This window comes from Lampetra planeri, chromosome 10 (genome assembly GCF_965212315.1).
Source record: "Lampetra planeri chromosome 10, kcLamPlan1.2.h2, whole genome shotgun sequence".
Lineage (NCBI taxonomy): Eukaryota > Metazoa > Chordata > Hyperoartia > Petromyzontiformes > Petromyzontidae > Lampetra > Lampetra planeri.
The window spans coordinates 2,024,837-2,042,771 of NC_136116.1; the positions used below are offsets into that span (position 1 = coordinate 2,024,837).

At 54.5% G+C, this 17,935-nt stretch overlaps 1 protein-coding gene across 4 annotated transcripts in view; it reads left to right on the top strand.

Annotated features, from left to right (window-relative positions):
- The window catches only part of LOC144720820 (uncharacterized), a 48,630-nt gene that overhangs the window by 27,838 nt on the left and 2,857 nt on the right, over window positions 1-17,935 (top strand). For 3 of the 4 annotated variants that reach the window (XM_078597887.1, XM_078597890.1, XM_078597889.1), the window contains exons 7-17: window positions 3,379-3,622; window positions 4,074-5,122; window positions 8,410-8,531; window positions 11,104-11,257; window positions 11,807-12,118; window positions 12,412-12,426; window positions 12,844-12,937; window positions 14,555-14,758; window positions 15,549-15,766; window positions 16,607-16,730; window positions 17,285-17,437. In XM_078597887.1, the coding sequence (XP_078454013.1) occupies window positions 3,379-3,622; window positions 4,074-5,122; window positions 8,410-8,531; window positions 11,104-11,257; window positions 11,807-12,118; window positions 12,412-12,426; window positions 12,844-12,937; window positions 14,555-14,758; window positions 15,549-15,766; window positions 16,607-16,730; window positions 17,285-17,437 (2,689 nt within the window). The remainder of the gene's footprint in view (window positions 1-3,378; window positions 3,623-4,073; window positions 5,123-8,409; window positions 8,532-11,103; window positions 11,258-11,806; window positions 12,119-12,411; window positions 12,427-12,843; window positions 12,938-14,554; window positions 14,759-15,548; window positions 15,767-16,606; window positions 16,731-17,284; window positions 17,438-17,935) is intronic. The other variant, XM_078597888.1, reaches the window with a different exon arrangement.

Here is a 17,935-nt window from a genome sequence, read left to right on the forward strand (position 1 = left end):
CCGGGGTTTGGGGGGGGCGTGGGGTGGGGGGGTCACCTCGCGACTTGGCTTCGTGTTGCGAAACCAGCGAGCGTGGCCGTACGTGCATCTGTGCTGCTCTCACGGGAGGGACATCAAAGGATTCGGGGGGGGTGGGGCGTCAGGTTGGGACTGAATGAACACGCTTGATGGATTGGATGTGCTGATTGCAAAGGTGCAGCGTATGTGGTGACGGTGTTTTTACCGTGGCCGAGGCCAGGTGCAATTGGTCAATTGCCAGGTGAGTTTTGGGAGCTTGGGGGGTGTCACGTGGCAGGTCAGTTTGAGGGCATTGGCGATCGAGGTGCGAGCGCCCAGGAGGAGATGCAGTGGTCCCGTGAGCTAGCCGACTTGCCGTGGTTTGATGGCCCAGACGGGTTCCGTTTGCGAGCGGGGGTGGGGAGGGAGCGGGAGCTGGTGAGATGCTGAGAGACATCACCTGGGGCGATGTTGGCACAGACTCAGTTGCAACACTGCTGCTGCTGCTGCTGCCACCATAAAATCGTACCAGTTGCTCTGGCGTGCCTGGGCCTTTCCCGCACCACGGCGCGTGTCCACGTTTTTATATTTGTCACCATCGCGAGTTTTTTTTTTTTAACGGCTCACCTCGTCCCCCACGCTCGCTGCTGCAAATCGGGCTATTGGTCGCCACGAGAACGAGTGCGCAGCAAACAAAAAACACGCAATTTTTCTTGTTCGGTCGCGGCACGGGAAGAAATCGGGAGGAAGCGCCGGGTGATAAACGGACGCCGATTAAGCCGCAGCAGACGATTCGTTGCCGAATGAAACCGTGGCTCTTGTTTGGCCGTGGGCGGCCGCGTGCGGTGGCGACCAAGCGTGTGACAGCTCCGTCTCCCAAACCCCCAACGCCACCCACCCCCTGCCGGAGATTGATGCCAGACACGGCCGTGGGGGGGGCCTCTGCTTCCCCTGGGGTCGGTGTCCTTGTTTACCGACCCACTGGAATTGACTGGAATGAATGTCTGCCCCCACCTCTTCCCCTCTGCCACCCCCCAACCTCTCGGGCACCCTTGCGCTCGGCTCGCTCGCGCGGGCTGCAGGGCAGCGACTCGGAGGGTTCTAATTTTGGGGACGTATTTGTTTCGTTCTTTATATAGGGCACAAAAGGGTGTTGTTTGAGAATCTTGCTTGCAGACTTTCATCTCCGTGGTGCTACTCCAAGCGTGCAGTCGCACACCGAGCCTGCCCGGCAGTGATAGACCGCACGCACGCATGCACGCAAACGGGAACACACATGCACGTTGCTAGTGGGTACAAAGACAAAGATCCCCCGTATAGCCTTAACAAACTGTTGGGGCAAATGCCGGCTCGGCACACGAGGGGGTGGGTGACCAGCACCACGCTCGGCCGCATTTGTCTCCCCAGCGGCGATGTTTTTACACCAATACACTGCCGCTCCAGCTAACCGCTATACTATGTGCCACACGCCTGTGCACCAATACCCGCCATTCACCACTAAGTGATGGTGACGTCACCACGGCGCCTGTGTCAGGCCAAGTGCACTTTTTGAGGCACTCTGAGGCCACGTGAATTGTATGTAAGTGTGTGTGCATGTACACAGACGCTTACATGCACACACCTGCTTGTACACACATGCCCGGATATACACAGAGGCAAAAATGTAATGTGTAGCCTTTGACAGGCGGTTGGGACAAGTGTTGTTAGCGAGCACCTAATAAGAGCTGCTTGTGGGGCACGAGAGGGTGGTGTGGCCAGCACCACACCCGGGCCCTATTATGCACACAAACACAATGCACCCACATGCGTATTCACACGCGCGCGCACACACAAAGCATAACGAGGGAAAGAATGGATGACAAAAGAGTCGCAGGTAAACATTTGCTCGACACAAACCAGGCGGTACCTGGAGGGCAGTGGAACCGGAGCCTCCGTGCCGGCGTCTGCAGCCCGGCTGATTTACACGTGTGCCCTCGTACTGGGCAGGTTTAATTTACTCTTTCAGCTGCACTACTTTTTTTGGTAATAATATTTCGATTTTGAAAACTTATTTTTGGGAGCCTTCCCCAAGCAGGCCGTTGTGTGAATGTGCGTGTGTGTGAATGTGTGTGTGGGGAGCGGTAGTGTAGCGGGTAGCGCGCTGCGCTATGAACCTGGCGACCCGGGTTCGATTCCCGCTCACGGCCAACACCAGTGACGATTATCTGAACCGGTCCTGGGCCTCCCCTAGGTTGACTCAGCCTCAAATGAGTACCTGGTGTGGTGTGTAAACATCGCCACTAGGGAGACAAAGGCGGTCGGGCGTGGTGCTGGCCACCCACCCCCTCGTGTACCGTTGCAGCCTTCATAGGTGCTCGCTAACAGCACTTGCCCCTACAGTCTGCTAAGGCTATATGGGGGATCTTTGTGTGTGTGTGCGCCTGTGTGTCTGTGGGGAGCCATAGTGCGGCGGTCGGCGCGCTGTGCTACGAAACCAACGACCCGAGTTCGATTCCCGCTCACGGCCAACATTGTTGACGATTATCTGAACCGTACCTGGGCCTTGCGTAGGTCGACTCGGCCTTAAATTAGTAACTGGTGCAGTGTGTAAACATCGCCACTTGGGAGAGAAAGGTGGCCGGGTTTTCTTAGGTGCTTTCAAACAGTACTTGCCCCAACAGTCTGCTAAGGCTATACGGGGGATCTTCGTCTTTGCTCGCCTGTGGGAAGGTGGCATCCGTGAGGGATGGCGGAGGGAGATGCCGTGCTGCGGCTTTTGTGATGAGGGCGCGAGCCGGCCCAGCGGAGCAGCGGCGACAATATCGTCGCCGATATCATCGCCGCCGAGAGGGTGCACGTGCGGATGGATTACGCGGCAGGGCAGGTTACCCGTGCGGACGTCATTGTCGTGCGGTGTAATCCACACTCGACGTCGTCACCCCGCCGTGTGGAAGGTGCCGCATCATCAAGGGGCGATGATGTTACAGAGCTGGCGGTAGGAGGAGGCCCCCGCCGCGTGTTCCGTCAAGGAAAAGACTCGCGTAGGCTCGGACGATCGGACGCACGCTGCGCCGTGACGGTTGGCGCGAAGTTGGCTTGGTCGCGCGATGCGCGGTAATGTATCGGCACCAAAGCCTCGCAAGATCGCCGTGTGACGGACGCGCTAATGATGGGTAGCGCGTTCCCCCAGAGGTTCCCACCGCGTGTATTTTAAGATCGTTTACATCTGTCGCGTGTCGTGGTGGGCTCGCACGCTCGCACGCCGCCTCCTGTGTTGGCATTAGGACGTGACCGAGGCTCGGCTCCCCCATTGTCCTGCTCCCCTGCTGTTGACACAGCAAGGTTACCTCAATTACAGGTAACGTGACCTCTCTCTCCCCGGGCCGCCCTGTCTGCGAGCAGGTGGTGGTGGAGGTGGCGCCTCTGAGACGTCCCCGCCCCCTGCCGCCCCGTGGCGACTTGAAAGGACGGAGCGCCAACGGAACGGTGACACAGTCTCGCCCGCACCTCTCCTCGCCGAACTCGCCACACGCAGCGCGCGCGGGAAAACGGAGTTCTTGCCGGCGCACCGCTCTGTCGCAAGTGACACGGGCATGGACGGAGGAACCGGCTCCTCTGCCGTAATTGGCGCCGGCAGCGTCGAGCGGTAAGAGCGCTCCGTGTCCTCGCGGTGCTGGTGGTTTTTGTGTCGTCCCCGTGGTGGTCGTTGTCATCTTCCCGCGACACGTTTATCAGCCACGAGTGTGCGCAGGTGGGAAACGGGCGGCAACGGCTGTGGATCTGTGAGCCTGTAGCTGCAGGGTTTGGCTTCGGACCCTGGAGTCACGACCGTGTTTGTGCACGCGCGTGGCTTTCGTGTTCATTGCTCAAAATACCAAAAATGCCCTCCCGTTTTTTTTTAGTTCAATTAATAGGCAAGCGTGTGCAGTCATAGAATACATTAAAACAAGTCTTTATCTGCTTTCCATGTTTTGATTCCTGCTTTCCGGTCGCGGCACAGCACTCAAAAATGGAAGTGCTATTTAAATTTCGGCTTTTTCTCACGAGTGCAGACCAAACAGGAGACTAAACACGAGCTTTGTTTGTTCCCTCCCAAGGATGGAAGCGTCTTCCCATGAGCCTCAGCTGGAGGAGCGACGCGATTCTCAGAGCTCCAGCGTCCACAGTGAGCCCAGCCCGGAGCTCAACGATAAGGAGGAGGAAGAAGATGCAGGCGGCTCGGAGCACAGCAGGGTTGTGATGCCGGAGGAGGGCGAGCGGCCCCACGTGCCACTGATGAACGGCCACGTGCGGCCGACGGACTCGGAGGCGCCTGACTCCGCTCAAGTGCCGGCTCCGGGGCAAGAATGCGGTGCCCCCAGCCCGCAGCTCAAAGTCCACGGAGGGGTCACGCTCGGAGGTTTTGACTCGGAGGGGATGCCGGGCAGCGACCAGGAAGCGTCCCTGCAACAAAATCGTTCTCTGCAGGATGAGCGCTTGAGTGACGCCGCTCCCCAGCGCCCGGGAGTTGACGTGGCCAGACACGATGCTGAGGAGGAAGAGGAGGAGGTGGAGGAGGCGCGGGACCAGGGTGGGGTGCACGTTGATCCGGTCGAGGCTTGGGAGGGACTTGCCACCGCAACCCCACGAACCGATTCGGACGAAATGGACGACTCTGTCCCCTCCAGCTCCGCTCAGCTCGTTGAGACCTCCAATGCCACGGACACCGCCAGCCTCGGCGGCACCGTCGAGAACGCAGATGCCAGCGTGGCCGCTGCCGCCGCCAACATTGTCTGCGGCGCCCGCTCCAGCGAAGCCGTCGATGCCACCTGCGATGCCGGCACCGCAAACGCGGTCGAGACCGGCGACGATGCTGCCGACGTTGGCGACGTTGGCGACGTTGGCGACGTTGGCGACGTTGGCGACGTTGGCGACGCCGTCCCCCCGTGCGTCTTCTCGGTGCCGCCGGCCACCGTGGCCTTGGCCGTGGGTGACGGCAGCAGCCGGGAGAGCTCCGAGGAAGAGAAAGATGCCGCCTTTTCAGACCCCGTGAACGTCGCCGCGCCGCTGGGGAATGGGGACGAGGTGGCGGCCCCGGGGGACGGCGAAGGCGACGGTGGGAGGAGAAGCGCACGGGAGGAGAACGAGGCGGCGCCTCGCGACGCAGGTGCCGATCCATCGCCGCTAATGACGTATCCATACCTGTCAACTCCTTATCGGTGCCCTACCTTAGTACAGACCTATTCAGACCGTATTGGCCACCCCGTGCCCTTATAAATCTCAACGTTCATCCTACAGAGACCCATCACAAGGGAGAAAGACAAACAAATAGACACTTTTGTTGCCCGTATTGAAACGGCTGTACACCGTGTGGCGCTAAACTAAACTTCCCTGTACATGAATACGGGGTAAACCGGATGGGTTGACAGTATGCGTCTTGTCTGCGTCTCCCCAGCCGCGTTGTTACGATGCTTGTGCCACAGACAAACGCTCTTCTCATCTATGAAAAAACAAAAATAGGTTTTTCCCTTTCTGGCAATAAAACAGGTGGTAAGATGTTCGTAGACCAAATAGGATTTTTTTGCAAGGAATTCTCTCTGCATTAACCAGACACACTTGTGTTTTTTATTCGGTGTTGAAACCAGTTTTAGTTCCAGAAAGGGTAAAACCTACTCTTATTTATTCATACTTTGATATTGGCAAAAAATTGTCCCATTTTGCTCTTCTCATCTCTCTCCCTCATTCAATTGCGATCTTTTTTTCTCTTACCAGGTAAGGCCACAATGAGCTCTATAGCTCTTTGTCAGAAGCAACCAGGCCACAAAGATAACTCAACGAAGTGGCATATCAGGTAGAAATGTATAGCAGCCAAACACTCTAAATGCATGTCGATTCTAAATGTGGAGGGGAAAAACTGGAGGACCCGCAGAAAAATTTACGTGACCACGGTGAAAACATGCAAATTCCAGATATACAGGCATCATCATCCAGTGTCGGGATCGAACCCACGACCTGCTGTATACCAGGCGAGGCAGTAAACATCTCGCCACCGCAGTGCCCCAATGCAATGGCAGCAGTAAGCTGCGACGAGGATGTACACAATTGATGTGTGGCCGTGTCGCAAGGCACTTTCAAACAAGAGGAACAATGGCGTGCGCACACGGAGAGAATCGTTGAGATCGGTGCTTTGCGGTTTGATTTCAACCTGTTGAGTCTCAACTTGAACCATCGCCATGGATGGTCGCGCCGATTATCGAACCACGCCGATTCGCACGTGCGCGACTCTCCTGCCAAGTCCGTCGTGCACTTCGGAACCGACGTAACTCGATGGGCCGATGCTGAACACCTTAAAATAGAACTCCCCTTCACCAGCGCTCCAATCTAAACTTGCAACCATCGTCCGTAGCTGCCGGTTACTCGGTGCAAATATTTGGTGGGGAGTCGCATTTCCAAAACGCAGCCGTGGAAAAATCTTAGAGTGCTGGACGACCAAGCACCCCACAATAACAACATCAACAAACAACGGCCGTCAAGTCGACGTTCGGCGGTCAACTACATTCTGCCGGTATTCGCATCGGCCGCCGAGGAGGAGAGGGGGGTGGGGGGCGGCCTAAAGGAGGCGCGAGGTCATGACTCATCGCCTCTGTCGTTGCTTCTTCAGCCGTCGAGGATTGAGAATCGGTCTGTGGGACGAAGCCCGGGCCCGGTCTCCAAGTGTGTGCGCGAACGATGGTTTGTGATGCAAATGTGGATAACAGCCAGGCCGCATGCCTTCATAGGTGCTCGCTAACAGCACTTGTCCCAACAGTCTGTTAAGGCTATACGAGGGATCTTTGTCTTCTTGGTGTGTGAGAAACTGTGAATCATTGCGTCCGTTTCATTCATGGACCTGTGTCGCTCCACTCGGTCACAGGAGGTGGGGAAGGTGGTTAGGCGGTGCTTGGTCCAGCGTCGCATTACTGCGCTATTGATGTAATTGACAAGAGAAGACGCGTCCCTTCTCTAACGTCTCTCATTAATTCGCAAGCCCTCATCCTCTACTCCACTGCAATATCCTCCATCCCCCTACAAGGGCAACGGGTGTCAAATGATCACTGCGCCTTGAATTGGCCGCAGGATTTGGCGTCGTAAAGATCGGCACCTGGCGATAATTCAGGGGAACGTGGTATTTATAATCGTGCCCGGATCACGTTCGGAATCGCGCGCATGCCGTGGTCACTCAAGCCGAGCGAATCCGGTGTTCACGAGCTCCGGCACAGCCCGCCCGGTGTGCCGTGTGTCTGGTGTGTCTGGTGTGTCTGTGTGTGTCTGTGTGTGTCGGGCATGGTGCTGGCCACCCACCCCCTCGTTTACCGTTCTGGCCTTCATAGGTGCTCTCTAACAGCACTTGCCCCTACAGTCTGTTAAGGCTATACGGGGGTTCTTTGTCTGTGTGTGCGCATGTGAGTTTGTATGCGTCTCACTCTGTGTGTGTGTGTAGTTCAGGTGTGGAAAGCAGAGGTGGAGCGGTTAGTGTGCTGCTCTACGAACCCGGCAACCGAGTTCAATTCCTGCTCGCATCCAACACCAGTGATGGTTATCTGAAATCTGTCACGGGCCTCCCATTGGTCAACTTGGCTTAGTGTGGTGTGTACACATCGCCACTGGGGAGACAAAGGCGGGCGGGTGCGGTTTTGGCCAACCACCCCCTTCGTGTGCCGTGCCCATCACTAACAGCACTTGCCTCATCATTCTTTTGAAGGCTGCGGGAAATATTTGTCTTCGTCCATGTGTGTGTCACCCAACCATGAAAATTCGTCCATGTGCATCACTTTCTCAGTGCGATGGAGGCCGTGCCCAGCTCAGCCCATCCAGGATTAAGAACCACCCCCCCATCACCACCGGGGGGGATAGGCTGGTGCGACAAACTGGAAGAAGGGATCACTAACTGATGTCTCCACGGAGCTGGCAGCAAACGCACACGTTGCTCTAAAGACAATCTCCTGTACGGTTTATCATAGTCGTACAATATGGCCATTATAGAGATGGCTCTATCGGTCCGTGCTGCGCGTGCATGCCCCCCCCCCCCCCGGTGTTGCACGCTGCGCCTGACCCCCCCCACCCCACCCCGGTCGGATCAGGTTTGAGGCTCGCGGCTCGTGTCGTCAAATCAATATATTTTTTAAATGAGCGAAAACAAATCGTGAACTGCTGTGCAAACGTTAAATGGATCAGGATGGTGAGGCAGTGCTGCTCTGAGGCACTCTAAGTGCCCGGCGATGTGGTGGTAATAGCTTGTGGGTGGTGGCGATGTGGCCGTGATGATGTGATGCGGATGAAGATGTTTAAGGCGATTTTTTTTGGTAAATTTTCGCCGCTTGTTGTGTCGGCTTGTTTACGTCATGTGTTTTTGAGTGGTGGTGCGACGATACGGTGGTGTGACCATGTGATGTTCTGGCATGTGCGGTGCCCCAGGCCCCCCGGAGCTCCAGGGCCCCCATCAGGTGACTGTGAGCGCCGGGAACTGCGTCACGGCGACGTTCTGCCTGAGCGGCCACGGCCCCTTCACCGTCCACTGGCTGAGGAGCAAGGCCGCCGTGCGTCACCCTCGCCCCACCATCACCACGATCGCTCACCCATGCCACGATCGCTCACCCCATGCTCGCCACACATTCCTCTCCAGTGGCGCAGTGTGGTTGACCCCGTGACCCCTGGTGCAGTTGCACTGCCTGTACACTCGATAGCTGCGCCACCCCTCACCTTACACGATCCCTCACCTCCACACGTCTCATCTCACTGCCTCATCCCACGTGGCTCATCCACATTTGATGTTGACCTGATTTTATCACTCCATCTCCACGGTAGGCATGATGCCTCTGTTAGCTGCCACTCGGTCATCAGTCTCATACACGAGCCCGCTTATTTTTATTACGCCAATGCAATATGTAGGATTATTTATCTCAACAGTTTCTTTTGGGTACAGATTTCATCCATTTTAAATACATCACCACCATGGCAGAAACCAAAACGGAAGTCACATTACTGAGCAGGAAAACTGCTTTTTAAACCTTTTCACTGGGTGTTGCGTTTAAATATTCACGCGACTCGTTTGTATACAATGTCCCGACACGTGGACATAAAACACGAGCTCACAGTTGTGAACTGTTCACATGAGGTGGACTCTGTGTGAGTACACCACGTACCCTCTCAAAGTTGTTGTTCGCGATCATGGCCTTTGACCCACCCGACTGTCCGCGATTTTTTTACGTATTGGCGGTGCACCGGTGGTGCGTGGTATAAAAACACAACACATTTTTCGCAATAATTAATTATTTTCCCGCGATTTGCAACTCCGGTCAAAAAATCTTGTGGACCAGTGGTGGTGGTGGTGCATCAAAATCAATTTTTCGTGATGTCGAAGCAGTCGGAAGACCAACGTTACAACGAGTGGTATGAACACGAAGAAGCTTCACCGTCTGTTGCCGTACGGCAGCACCCAGCCTGATGACGATTGGCTGCTCCGTGTTGCAAAGGCAGATTTGACTCCTCGTGCCCTAGACTTGGTCGCACGTTTCCTAGATTCAACGGACTCAAATCCGCAGTCAATATTGACATTGTTTAGCAAGTCTCAGTCGACTGAATAACATCTTCGAATCGCGTCAAACTTGGCGACAGGGTCGATTAAAGACTGATAAACAGATTTGTTTATTAAACTTAGATTTCGGACTTTTGCTGCACCAGTGTACCGCCAATACGTCCATTTACCCAAGACCTCTGCATCCGACACTCCCAGTTGCATCTGAGCGTTCACTTTGCTTGTGAAAAGTTTTTTTGTTAGCTTTATTCATTTCAACAAAACGGGAGCCCCGTTTTCAGCCCGTTGAGCAGCTCGCAAAGCCGTGAATCGAAGACCGCGAAGAACCGTTCCGACGCAACTGAGCCCTATATAGAGAAGGGCGGGGGCCCTGAGGAGGAGCGGGGCGAGGGCGCCATCTCGGTGAGAACACCACGTCTAGGAGGTGAAAATTTTAATGGGGGGGGGAGCAAGAGGGCAAAGAAAAACTCGTAAAATCAAATGTGGCACAAGTGGCGTATCGGCGTTTATGATGTCCCTCCACCTTTCCGGGTTCTGTTTGGAAGCATGGAGGGGATTCCTGATGAAACTTAATTCGCCGTCTTCCCATCCGGCTTCTCGTGGTACCTCGAATGTTCTCGGCCAAAAGATCTGCACATCTCGTCTCTTGTTTTCCCATTAACACGTCCATAAAAACCTAACTTTTCCTTTCCCCAATCATTATTATCAGCTTGCTTTTTGTACATGCTAAGTAGATGTAAATATAACTGTGCGAATCCAGGCTGAGGGAATTATGCCACTGATGTATATTGCATGTTAGCCATGGGGGAGGAAAGACGATCCGTTATTTTAATAAGGGGCCGTAAATCTTTATTTATAACCGTGTTGAAGATCCCTCATTTTCGTTGTTTTTGGCAAATACTTTTCCTCTTGCTTAACCCCCCAGGATTCAGACACAATGTTGAAAAACTGCTACTCGTGGTTCGTCAACGATAGATGATCCCTTTTTAATTAGAAGCCCTGCGACACGCGTGATAGGACGATTTTCCCTCCCTTCCAATCCGTTAAACCGAGAATCCGGTTGGATGTCTTGCAACGGCAGCCCGACCCTGCACATTAGAAAACGGCTCGTGCAAGTGGACACCACAGAGCCACCTCCGAGATCCTTCATTTGGTAGCCACTGAGTCCTACGGTAGGGGAGTAGCACTCTTGTACCTGCCCTGCCGCTGAGGGTGACGTTTGTCGCACGACAGTCTGCCGGGCTGGACTTGGCGTGTCCACGGGCAGCTACCTGGATGTTGAACCCAGGCTCCTTAGTGCCAGCTCGGTAATGGTGACCTCCAAGCCAACAAGGCCACCTCCTAAATTACACGCGTCACGTTTGTATTGTGATGAACCAGGTCAGGGTTAGGTGGGCGGTGGTCGAGACTCTCGGCGGAGTGGCAGCCGATGGAGGGAAATGCGCCCGAGAGCACCTCCGCCATAAATCGGAGCGACGACATTATGTCGGTGGTGCAGATGGCTAGAAGGTATGGGGGGTAGGTCTTGATCTCGGCCATTGTTTATAGCGAATACGGTTGGTGTGTTCGCGCAGGTGGAGGAAGGTGCGAGGGTGAGGCTGGCGACGGACGAGGGGAGCGCCGCTCTCTCCATCGCGCCCGCGCGGCGCGAGGACTCGGGCTGCTACAGCCTCAGCGTCTCCAACGCCCACGGCAGCACCACCGTGCCCTGCAACATCACCGTGCTGGGTGAGGAGGCCCTGGGGGGGCGACGGGCTAACCCGGGAGGTGGTGGCGGGAGGGGGGGCAGAGTGTTCATGGCATCACCGGGTGCACTGGCAGCCGGATAGATTTTCATTCCTTCTCCGTAAATCACCGTGGGTGGATTCCGCTGTCAATATTTAGTAAACCTCTCCCATTAATAATGACTTTGGAGTCGGCAGGAGTGTTTTTAATAGACACTGTGTGTGACTCACGGGTTTGTAACGGGGCGTTTATGGGCTCTGGCTGGAGTTTCGTGCTGTATTATAAATGGATTAAGGCATTTGGTGCACGCGCATTTCCACCACGCAACGCACGAACCCAGCCGGCAGCTGTCCCGCTCTCCCTTCGCCGCAAATGCACCGCCATTGACCGCGCATGCAGGCGAGATTGGACTTTTTTTAGGCAAACGCTTGGGGCGATTAATCTCACGGGAACTCCGCGAGCACAGCGGGGGATTGGGGAGCGGGGGGGGGGTGCCATCTCAAAAACGATTCACCGGCCGTGCGGCGGACGCTCGCCCGATGGTGCACGCAGATCGACCGGAGCCTCCGAGGGGCTGCCCCCAGGTGTCCCCGCGGAAAGACGGGTCGCTTGCGCTCTCCTGGTCGGGCCCGGCCGATGACGGAGGCAGCGCCGTGGAGGCGTACGTCGTCGAGGGCCAGCGGTGCGATGCCCAAGACGGCGATGGCGCGTGGACGGAGCTGAGCGGGTCCTGCGCCAGCACCTCCCTCACGCTGGACTCGCTCGAGTCCGGCAGCGGCTGGAGGTTCCGGGTTCGCGCTCGCAACGCGCACGGCCTCGGCGACGCGGGACCAGAGTCGCAGCTCGTCACGGTCGGGAACGCGGGTGAGGCGGCACCGCACTCTTGCACCCGTTGCCACGCCGACGTTAACACGCGCATGCCAAGTGCCTTGCGTGGTGATTTGTCGATTTAATGCGGCCCAAAGGTGTGCTTCGAGTTTTCATGTAAAATGTCAAAATGCAAATAGGAAATTTTAGGTCCAGCTTTTTGAGCTACGTGCACTGGTCTACATAAGAGCATGCTCGCTTATTTTTGGATGCGAATTTTGGATGATCGGTACTTCTTGCCGGCGTGTTGTGTGTCTCTCGCATGCTCACGCTTTCGTGAACCTCGGCAGAAGGACCATTGAACGGTGAGCATCTTCGTTACAAAAACAAGAATAACACAATGCAATCTTTAACGGGCACAACATCACACAGACATCAATTACCGTGACTCTGAAATGCAGAGCCAAGCTGGGTGTCGCTCAAGCCAGGAGAGAGTTGTTGGGGGCCTTTAGGAATATGCCGGGCAGTGCCAGTCCTCTTTGTTGGTGTAGAGGAGGAGGCTGTGGGTCGCACTACTGTGGAGAGTTCCACTGTGAGCTGTAGTGCAAGGGGACAGGCGGGGAGAGAGATACAGTGGACGATTGAATGTAGAGGTTGCGGTGGCAAAGGCACGCGATCTTTTAAGCATCGAGTCGAATCGCAACCCCAAGCACTGCCGCACGTGGCCTCGCGCTCACACACACACGGCCCTGAAAGTGATTTTGTTTTCCATTTGTGTGCAGATGAAGCGGAGAGCGAACCGGAGCACCACGATGTCGTGGTCAGAACCGACAAAAAGGTCATGGACCTGTTTGAGAGATTGGACAAACTTGGCACGTGAGTCTTCGCGCCATTGCGCAACCTTGTGGACTCGTGGCGAGGCTGAGACTGAGCGACGGGTGTGGAGCGTGGAGTGTGGAGCGTGGAGTGTGGAGTGTGGAGCGCGGAACGAGGAGCGCGGAGCGCGGAACGAGGAGCGTGGAGCGTGGAGTGTGGAGCGCGGAACGAGGAGCGTGGAGCGTTGAGCGGGGGTCTGCTCCAGGTTTCGCTATCATCGAAAGCGGAGCCCCACGAGCGATTCCGTGCAGTCATCTCCACTCCAAGCAACCTCGCTTCCAGGGGCTCGAGAGAGGGACATTAAGCCTTGGGTGTAAAATAAAAAAATATCTCGTGTATAACTATATATATTAATCTATATTTATAGATGCCCCTTTGGTGAAACCGTTTCAGTTACGAAATTACCACACACACACGTGCTTGGGTCGTTGTGTGTTCGTCCTTATTACAGAAACTCAATTCAACCATTTCAGTGCAACCATTATTGACGAGACTATTTGTACATTAATCACTTTATCTTCTCAAAATATTGCTAGGTTATAATCCATGTCCAGTAAGTGGCGTAAAGTAGTATTATAAATATATCGTTCACAATGGTTGCATTCGCCCAGTTGATTTCTTTTTTTCGTTGCGCCAAAAGGCTGCTTGGCATTAAAACCGCCCGTGGCCTTTGCACGTGGGCTTGGTGGGTAATCGGTAACCCTGGAGCCGAGCAGTGGAGGCACTTTCACGGAGGGGGTGTCACAGCGAGGAATCGAGCAGCACCCTTGACCGCATAAGCCGCCCCCACCCCCGCCCCCCCCCCCCCCCCCCCCCCGTTAATTTATATTCTCAACCAGCCGTGAAATTGGCGCACCGATTGTACGGTCGGCAAAACGCCGATGTCTCCGAGCCGCAGCCGCTTCTTCTCGAGAGCTCCGCGTGGTCGTCAACGGTTTGGTGGAGAGATCGTGGCAGGAGCAGTCCCGTGCACGAGACGTGTTTAAAGTTGCGCGTCTTGTGTTTTCGGCCAGGTCTGTCCATGGGTCCGGTAACCCCTGAGAATGATTCCGCTCGTGGCATACCACGTCCAGCACACGCCTCGATGTGGCTGTTGGTACCAGCCGCGTGCCACCTCGCGGTCTCCCAGCGACGCAGAAAATATTGAGTCAAAATTAAGCCCTGGTTAGGCAGCTGTGCGCTCTCCAATTAATTAATATTTGTTTTTTTTCGAAAAAACTATTTTTACAAGAAATATATTTTTGGAATGAAATTATAAATATCATGTCAAAACGTTATCATTTATTGGCTTCAGATGCCAACTTGTTTAAGCGGGGTTTAATTTCACACCGAGATATAGAAAAACATCACAAACCGTGCTGTTGGTGAGCTGCCACCTTGTGACTGCTTCAACACGAGCACCTGCGCCTCCCTGTGCACACGTGCGTCTCTGTACGTCCTCGCCTTTGAAGGCGCTCACGAACTACAAGTGCCCTAACAGTCCTCGAAAAGCTCTTCGGGTGATCTTTGTCCTTGTCCTCACCTGCCCACGTGTGCACGTGTTGTTGTTGTGTGTGTGTGTGTGTTGTATGGTGTTTGTGTGTGTCGTGTCCTTGCGTGCTCTGCCCGTGAGCCCAGGGGCAAGTTTGGGCAGGTGTTCCGCCTACGGGAGAAGAGCAGCGGGCGGGAGTGGGCCGGCAAGTTCTCGCGCGCGCGCCGGCGCGAGGAGCGCGAGAACCTGCGGCGCGAGGTGGACATCATGAACAGCCTGCGCCACCCGCGCATCGTGCAGTGCCTTGCCGCCTTCGAGGCGCCCACCGAGATCACCATCGTGCTCGAGTAGTGAGAGCTGCACGCGCGCGCACGCAAACGGTCTACGCTGACCAATCCGAGATGACTGGTTTTTATTTTGTCCAAATTTATTAAATTTTTGCTGTTGCCATGACATTATGAGATGGAGTGTCCACTCGCCGTTCTCACAGTGAGAAGTGCAGCGGTGAATCTGCCCGCTAGCGGCCTGTGCAAGATGCGCGACCGAGATCCCCGCACGTGACCTTTTACCCACACTAGGGGCACTGCAATTTGCCACGTGCCCTTTTGTACGCAACCATCATGCCACCTTTTTTATGACTTTGATCTGGATTTTAGCCAGATCGAGGTTAAGAGCCTACATTCGGTCAGATGGTTTTTGTTGTGAAGTGGCTGCCTGGATTCGAACCCAGGATCTCAGAAAATGTTTTAATATATAGATGACAGGAATAACCCATGAGAACAGAAATATGTATGTACGCTGGAAACAAATATATTTCCCAACACACACATGGGTGTGCAGCATTGCATGTACAACAGCTCTCAGCCTGGTTTCAGACCTCTGGCTTAAAAGACCTGACTGTGGCCTATTTGTCTTTTACACCACCAGCTCAAAGAGTTGAGGATATGTAGCCATCCCAACAACGGGGAGCAGTGAAACCACTCATGGTTGCTTCACGAGACACTTCCAGATGGCGGTCCGCTTGAGAGGCCTTCATCCATCGAGAGCAGAGGCCCTTGATGGATGATTACGAGAATGATGACGACGACGGAGGATTGCGAACGTCTCTCAGAGCCGTCACCTTTGTGCGTTGTTCCGCAGCGTCTCGGGCGGGGAGCTGTTTGAGCGCGTGAGCGACGACGACTTTGAGCTGACGGAGCGCGAGTGCGTCGAGTACATGCGGCAGATCCTGGATGGCGTGGGCTTCATTCACCGGCAGCATATCGTGCACCTCGACCTCAAGCCCGAGAACATCATGTGCGTGAACCGCACGGGCACGCGCATCAAGATCATCGACTTCGGCCTCGCACGCCGCATCGGTAAGTGGGCGCTCGCACTGCGCCGAGTGCATGGACACGACCGCGGGTCTCGCCCGCCGGCCAAAGGGACGGCGGCGGCGGCGGGCGCGTAACAGTTGACCAGCCCGTCATTAGCTTGTGATACACCAATACGGAGTTTAGCACGGAATAGTGGCCTACCTCTATACTCGCGTGGCTCGCAGTTCGATTATATTTTTTGTGATCTTTAAACTGGTCCTCATCCGAGAACTTTAATGTTTTCTGGGCAAAACTTTTTCTAGTAGTACTTATTCAAATAATGCATAAAATCGTTTGTGGTAAGAACAGATTCTTAACCGTCATTTCAAAGGCGGTCAAAGCATCACGCACTTTCAGACGCACTTCTGCGGCCATCTGGAACGCTCTCCCTTCTGATATTAGGAAGCCACTGGAGCTATGCACTTTTAAATCTCGATTGAAAACGAATTGCTTCGTTTCTCCGCACCTCTTATTAGCACGGTGGCTACGTACGGTGCTAAAGATGTTCTCCATACATACATACATACATTATTGAACGACATTACTGTCTGGCCAGTGTATTGGACGAGACAGAACACGGGGAGGCAGGCAGTACGAGTTCTCCTCTGCAGCCCGTCCACAGCGTGGCTCAACGTGGTCGCCACGGGGGAGCCCCTTCCGCGCGAGCGTCCATCCGGCCCAGCCGGGGGGGGCCGCGTTTACGATTCTCTTGCATCCTCACCGCGCCTGTCGATTGGGGAGGCCGGGGGGACCACAATACCACACGCATGGTGACCACCACGACGCCATCTCAGAGACGGCTCTGTGATGATGTTTTCCGTTCCTCGCTTTGTCCACTGGCAGAGCCGGGGGTTCCCCTGAAGGTCATGTTTGGAACCCCGGAGTTTGTGGCCCCAGAGGTCATCGCCTTTGAGCCGGTCACCTTCGTCACGGACATGTGGAGCATCGGCGTTATCTGCTACATTCTGTGAGTAAACGCCGCAGTTAATGTTCCAACCTAGTCCGGGCTGATCTCATCGCAGAGTTACGCGCTTGTGCCCGTGGGAGACATTCGCTTGTGCCTGGCTAACGCCGCCTTGTTGGGCACAACTGTGATGTCGTTCGTAATTATTGTGCATTTTATGTCAGCTATCAATAGCCTTAAGTCTCGTAGTCATAGTCGTAGCAATGAAAAATGCAGTTTGTTATTTTAGACGTTGAATATGGACAAAAATGCCAGATGCATTTACTGGCTGAATGCATCTCCGTTGAACTGTTTGGTAAATGATTACTACAGGAGGAATCTCACGTATCAAAGCACTCGTGACCGTATTGATATGTAATGACAATTGAGTCATCCCACGCACCATCATTCATTGTTCACCGATGTATGTGCCTGGTCACCCCATGCCCCTTATCCCCCTTGTGTGTACGCCCCTCTGTCTCCATGCCCTCATGTGTTTGTCTCCGTGTCTCTCTGTCTGTGCTCCCCGTATTATCCGTACCCCCATGTCTCTCCGTGACCATGTTCCTCATTGGCAGGGTGAGTGGCATTTCCCCTTTGGCCGGCGACACCGACGTTGAGACAATGGCGAACGTGACGAGCTGCAACTGGGATTTTGACGACGATGGGTTCGCAGACATCTCGGAAGACTGCAAGGACCTCATCGGCAAGATGATCGAGAAGGATGTCAAGTGAGACCCCCTCTCCCCAGTTTGCATACCCCCCCTCCCCCCATCTGAGCTCATTATCGTGATCCCTGTAAGACTGACAACCAAAAACTGAAAAACTTCATCATATGAAACATCGGGCAATTGAGGAAATTAAGCAGTGTCAAGTTTTAAAGGAACATGCGGATTGGCAAAAGTACAAATTAAAACGAGGCATACGGTATGGTGCAAAAGCAACTTTAAATGATTTTGTCCAAGCCATTAGCCTTTTTGTCCAGTTGCCCAATATGATGACCAACAGGGAAGCAGTAGTTATTATTAAAAAATAAACCTTCAATGTAATTGGGCACGGACCCACACATCCCAAGGGTGACAGAATTCTTGCACTGGGATTACACACAGCAGAAACTTCGCCTTATCTCCCTTCCCGTACTAAAAAAACTTAGCAGGACCCTCCTAAAAAAAGTCTTGAGACTCGGTGAGGATTTCCTGGTTAAACGAGTGGATTGTTAATGACGATGA